The sequence below is a fragment of the Triturus cristatus genome, chromosome 1_1 (assembly GCF_964204655.1).
Source record: "Triturus cristatus chromosome 1_1, aTriCri1.1, whole genome shotgun sequence".
Taxonomy (NCBI): Eukaryota; Metazoa; Chordata; class Amphibia; order Caudata; family Salamandridae; genus Triturus; species Triturus cristatus.
The window spans coordinates 91,108,030-91,114,029 of NC_140579.1; the positions used below are offsets into that span (position 1 = coordinate 91,108,030).

At 48.2% G+C, this 6,000-nt stretch overlaps 1 protein-coding gene across 2 annotated transcripts in view; it reads right to left on the bottom strand.

Annotated features, from left to right (window-relative positions):
• The window catches only part of LOC146869576 (proteasome subunit beta type-7-like), a 77,121-nt gene extending 72,530 nt beyond the window's left edge, over nt 1–4,591 (bottom strand). For both annotated transcript variants that reach the window (XM_085606488.1, XM_085606475.1), the window contains exon 1: nt 3,669–4,591. In XM_085606488.1, the coding sequence (XP_085462614.1) occupies nt 3,669–3,733 (65 nt within the window). In that variant the 5' untranslated portion in view covers nt 3,734–4,591. The remainder of the gene's footprint in view (nt 1–3,668) is intronic.
• Between the last annotated feature and the right edge of the window lie 1,409 nt (nt 4,592–6,000).

The following is a 6,000-nucleotide window of genomic DNA, read 5'->3' on the forward strand; positions in this document are numbered from 1 at the left end:
CCCCCTTATTAATATCGATCCTGGGGGATAAAGTGGAGACGCTGCTAAGCTTTATTTGAACCAAGGATCTAACTTAAAGCTGCTGGACAGCTTGCAACAGACAGTATGGAAGCCTGCAGCTAATAAATTTAATCCGCAATATGTCCCTATCAACTCCAACAAATGTCGCTTCGATGTCAATGAAGCGAGCATACAGTTGTTCCCCGGCATTAACATATTTGCAACCATAGACAGGGCTAAGATTTTGTGTGATATGCCATTGAAGAAAGCCTGTTTGAAGATTGGCCAAAGATTTTGATAAGCAACCCAAAATTCTAATTCTTGTAATAACTCCAACATCAAGTAGTTAGCTGGTTTTATGTGGGAGGGTATTTTATATACAGAGAGCAGCAATGACCTCCGTCCGTGTATCCAGTAGGCCTTTGTTGTTTCTTGCCTGCTTCCCTCATGCATCTTGATGGCCCGCCCAGGTGTTTTCATGGCCCTCCCAGATTGAGGACCCTGGAGCCGGCCCTGGCCAGTGGGGTCACTGCCATGACAAGCCAAACATGGATCGGAGCCAGCTAATACCACCCGAGAGAGGCCGTGGTAGGCCAGGCACGGACTGGATTCAAGCAGTCAAAAGCTGGACCGCCAAGTACTAGGCCTTGTCAAGCAGCTTCATGCAGACTCCCCAAGGCTCTGCATGTCATGAAGTCAGACATTGCGAGACGCCCCGGGGCCAGTGGGGAGCGGCCGTCTCACCAGCTCCTGATGTGTGTGTAGGCAATGCAGATCACGCCACCACTCTAGCTGCCATCCCTGTGGGCCATTAGGGGCCTTCAAGAGAGGGAAAACCTAGATCACCACAGGTGAACAGGACCCTCCCCTAGGATTGCCACCGTTCCAGTATTTTACCGTATTTTTATGTCCATACCAGTTAAAAAATATTGGGAGCAGCAGTGAAATCCGGTATTACCTCATCATGCATTGCGCAATCATCTCCAGCAGGTTTTTTCATAGTCCCATTGTTATGTCTAATAAAAAGGAGGAAATTCTCCCCTCCAAATAAAAGAAGCATCAATCTACTTCTCTTCCCGACTACAATCTCTGAATCGATGGGTGAAATCCACTTTCTCTCTTGCTTACAAAGAGAAAGGGTCAACCTGTCCTGGGTTTGCACAGGGAAGATCTACCTAGGGGATGCCAGCTTCCTGGGTGGAGGTTCAGCGACTATCTTTTTTGGAAATGTGCAAGGCAGCGACTTGGGCGGTTCCTTCTACGTTTGCACGTGCACTATAAATCCAATGATGGAAAGGATTATGGTGAGTTTGGAGTAAAAATAGCATTATAATTAGGGCTCCTTGTTTTGCATTTTTATGAATTTTTACTGATACAGACAGAAAACGATATGTTTTCTGTCTGCATTTATTTTTAAAAGTGGATAAATACAGAAAATTGTGCTTTTTTTAAGTGACTTCCGAGCTGTCTTTATTGAATTGTAGCCTAACAGCTGAGCAGATGGACAGCATGGGAAATTAAAACACAGGATGACATTTCTTTAAATAATGGCATATGTCAATGTACATTTGTGGTATAATGTTAATATATAGTTGATATATTGTTACGTAATATTTGTCAGTTTAAATACCGAAATCACGACAGACACCAAAGTATAAGCGTGTGTTTTATCAGCTAAATAAATATGGAAATGTACAGTTTTACAACTACATTTATAGAGAAAACACAAAATAAAAATGGATAAAATGGCCCAAAAATAAATATGGATAAATACAGACGGAAATGTTAAAAAAATAAATGCCATAAAACCGGGAGCCTTAATTATAAATCAGTGGTGGAAACACTTGAATAAATCCCACTAGAGCAGCATTTGTTTTACGTCTTTCTCTCTTTTATGTTCCTCCCAGGTGTTGGTTGAGCATACATTACTCTGAATGCCTTGGTATGCGTTACTGTGAAATGTCTGCAACGAGGAAGTAAATGAGAAATTCATGTTTTATTGCTTAGTGGTAATTCCATTACACTGCGTTCTATCTTTCTCGTTACAGTGTTTAGTAAACAACCACTCTCCAAGTCGATGGTTCAGTTGAAGCTTGGTATGCTCAAACAGACGACACTTCTGGGCCTATACCTTCAGGCGGGCCAGCCTTTGCCATGGGCGAGCTGGGCCCAACGAAGGGGTGCTCAAACTGACCGCTGAACATAAAAGGGGGCCTATTGTGGCCTCATTTCACTCATCTGCAGCATTGAGGCTGGATAGGTCACACCCTCCGCAAATCCACAACAAACACCACTAGGCAAGCCCTGACCTGGAAGGCCCAGAAACACCTGGTGCCGAGTCCTCAGGGCTGACTGCAATGAGATGGGTTTCACCTGGAGTCAGATTGAAAGAAAAGACCAGGCCAGGGATGGATGGAGAGTCCTGGCAATGACCTATAACCCAGGAGGGGGCAGAAGGCAGGGCCGGACTGGCCGTAGCAGGCACCCTGCATTTTACCGGTGGGCCGGTTTTAGACCCCTGGGGGATGTTTTTGTTACCGGGGCCAGTTTTGCAATGTCGGCCCCCTGCAACAAAAGCAGCACAAAGTATTACACTAGCATTCCCCCTCCCCCTATCCCCCGCCCCGCCCCCCCCCCCCCCCCCCCCCCCCGCCCGCCTCCGCAGCCGGCCGGTTTCGGTTTCCAGTCCGGCCCTGGACCATTAGGCATAAGTAAGCAGTAGTGAGGATGCCAAATTATTTGGCACCACCCGCAGGCGCTATTTCAGCAAAGGTCAGCCCTGCTTGCAGGAAGGGAGAAGGTGCAGGAGGACAAGCTGTTGGGGGGTGGGGAGGAGAAGAAGGGAGGGGGAGAGAGAGCGAGAGAGATTAATGTTCATGTGTACTTACCCGTGGCTGTACCCCGCTTTCAAGGGGGTTTGTTTCCCTTCACATAACCTGCACCCTGCTTCCCCCAGCCTGATTTGAGTGGGACATTACAAGATGGAGGTAAGTACAAGGGAACCATTGTGGCTGGGGGGGGGGGTGTCCCTGCAGTAAATGGGCATGCAGACTCGGAAACACGTGAGATCCTGTGCAGGTGTACTGCAAACTAGACCCAGACGGTAAGAATGCCCCCCCCCCCCCCAATCAAGAAGTTACTCTATTCCGCCTCTCTGTGTACGTATTTTAGGGTGCATTGCATTATAGGGAGAGTCCCACACACACAAATTGGTGTGTTGCCCACAAAAACACACATGCTTGAAGTATGGCGCCAAAACAGTGCGAGACAGCCCTGGTTACAAAGAGTTTCTTATGGATGATGCTGACATGGGGCAGAGGTTTTTGGGGTGGTCGGTGTGCAGCATTATAAACCACGGATCCTAATGGGGGGGGGGGGCTCGAAGCGAGCAGGGAGGGTCACCCGTATTCAGAGGCACGGCCAAAGTCCGGGGTTTGCAGGGGACACCGGCCCTCCCCGCCCCCGCCCTGGTTTATCATGAGGTCTCTTAGGACTCTCCGGTGAGGGGTTTGAATCCTCCAACCCTTACAGGAGAGGGTCTTGTTCCTGAGGTGAGTCCCTCCCTCAGGCCATGGTGGATGTCACTCGCTCCTAAGGCCGCAGGCAACCACCATTTTAAGGACGTAAATCTACTCAGTTCTGCCCAGCTCGGCACTAGGGGGTCTCACCTGAGGCAGTTCTCGAAGCTGAAGCCACCTGCGGGGGGCGTGAGTGAGACCCCCCTGGCGAGCATGGTGGACGCACGAGCCTCCGGTCAGCAGATTTCACGGACTGGACAAGCCGACAACCGGGTTACTTGGTGCCTACAGCGATGTTTCGTCGACTTCCCGTCTCCACCCTGACCTGTCCGTCTTTCTCTTAATAATGTTTCCCTCTTATTCTCTGCCAGATGTCTCTTCGTTTGTCTCTTCTTATTGCTTGTCTTTTGTCTGGTTTTCTCTGGCTCATCTCTTAGTATCTCATCCTCTGTGTCTTTGACTATTCTTATTATATACCTTTCACCTGTCTCTCTTCGTTAGTCTTATGCCAGTCTCCGTCAGTGTCTGCACAGTTCTCCCTTCGTCTATCTCTTCCCTTAACTTTCTTTTCTTGAATGCTGTCTCTTCTCCGTCTTATTTAGTTTGTCTCTCTTTTTTTAGCTTCTCCGTAGGCTCCTGTTTATCTCTCTCTCTTTCTCTGTCTCTTCTTGTGTTCTCTGGGTCGGTCTCTCTTCGGCTGGCTCTTCTTTTTCTCTTTCTTCACCTGGTCTCTGTCTTTCCTCAGTCTACTTGCACTAGTCTCTCTCTGTCAGACTCTTTCTTGTCAGGATTCGTCTCTTCCTCTTGCCTCTTCCCTTGACCGGTCTCTCTCCGCCTGTTTCTTCACCTTCTCTTTCTTCACCTGGTGTCTCTATGTCTTTCCTCAGCCTCCGTGCACTAGTCTCTGTCTATCAGCCTCTTCTGAGGCTGTGTCTCTCCCTCTTGTCTCTTCCCTTGATCTCTCGCTCGGTCTCTCTCCGTTTGTCTCATCCCCTGGTCTCTCACTCTCTGTCTTTCGTGTCTCTGCTTCCTTTGGCGTCGACTGCTGACTCCCCGCTCTCCCCCGCTTCTGTGTTGTCTCTTTCACTTTCGGTTTGAAGTCACGCGTCTTTTTGGATGAGCTCCAGGGCCCTGCCCGCCCAACGGCCCTCCCCGCCCAAAGGGGATTTTATTCTGCCTTGTTAAGCTTGCAGGGCAGGTCGCCACTTTCTCCCTTCACACCCAGGGCCGTAGCCACAGCGGGGCCAGGCCAGCCCATATTTCTGCCTGCCCCCCCCCCCCCCCCCTAAATCAGAGGCTCTCGTATTACTGGGAGTTTGAAATATGCTTAAAATATATATTTTTTCTTTTTTTGGCTATCCTTTTTGACCATTCTTTCACAAGCAGCAGATCTGCGCACTGCACAAGCCTGCCACAGAGTCCTTGACTCCACTGTGTGATACTGTGGCACCCCACCTCCTCCAGCGCAGGCTTTTTTCTATGTATTTAAAGCCAGCATTAAAATGATGATGACAGTCTTTTTCTGATTTGCTATCATTTGGAATTCACCGACCAACACTAGTTTTAAAGGTAGGGTAAGATGATCTGCCAGGTATGTATGTGCAGAGATTTACGCATCATTTGTGCCTGCCATGTCAGTAATCTTGTAGTCCACACTTTGCCTTGCCTTCTGCCGCCACATTGCTGGTTGGAGTTCATGTTTTAATGAGGCATGGTTTCCAGCACATTGTTCCTCCTAAAAGTTGAAGAGTGTGGGTGAGTGGGGTGAACAACATGCTAATTTTACAGCCACAGTTTCTGCACTAACAGCTTTTCTGCTTTTGTGGTGGAACTCTCCAAAATAGTGAGTGCATCGCAAACTCAATTTTGCTGAAACAAGTAACGTCCGTTCTTTGTTGTGAAAACCCACTTCTGTGCTACAGTCAGTATTTTTTGTCTCAAATTACTCAATATCCTTCAGAAGTGAAAGGTTGGTGCTTCTGAATGTCATTTTAAAATTCAGTTGTAAAATGCAATCTCTCAAAAGTGGTCATGCACAGCCTTACCATGCCATTCATTTCACGGAGAAAAATAATCACTTCTTCTAGTGCCACCATGCAGAAGATCCGCCTCTGAGGAGGCGTCCGTGACCGTGAAGATTCAGGTCAACTTGGAGAGAGAGGCCTTCTTTCCATCTCATCACTCGACGAATATCCTGTTCACTGCTCAGGGTTCGGCAGTGCATACATATAGTAAAGTGAGGCTAAGGCAGCATCCTTACCGCGCACCATTACGTGGTGCCAAATTGCAATAAAAGTGAAAAACCGGGGAGGAGGGGGGGCTCTCTAGTCTGGTGCTGCATGGCTAACCCTGGAACAGACAGGCATGAGACTGGCATCTGTACTGGCACCATTTAATGCAAGAAATCAAAGTAACCTCCTGCAGAGACATTTAGCAGCAGCAAGCTATTTTCACAAGGGAGAGAGTTAACAGCGGTCATTTA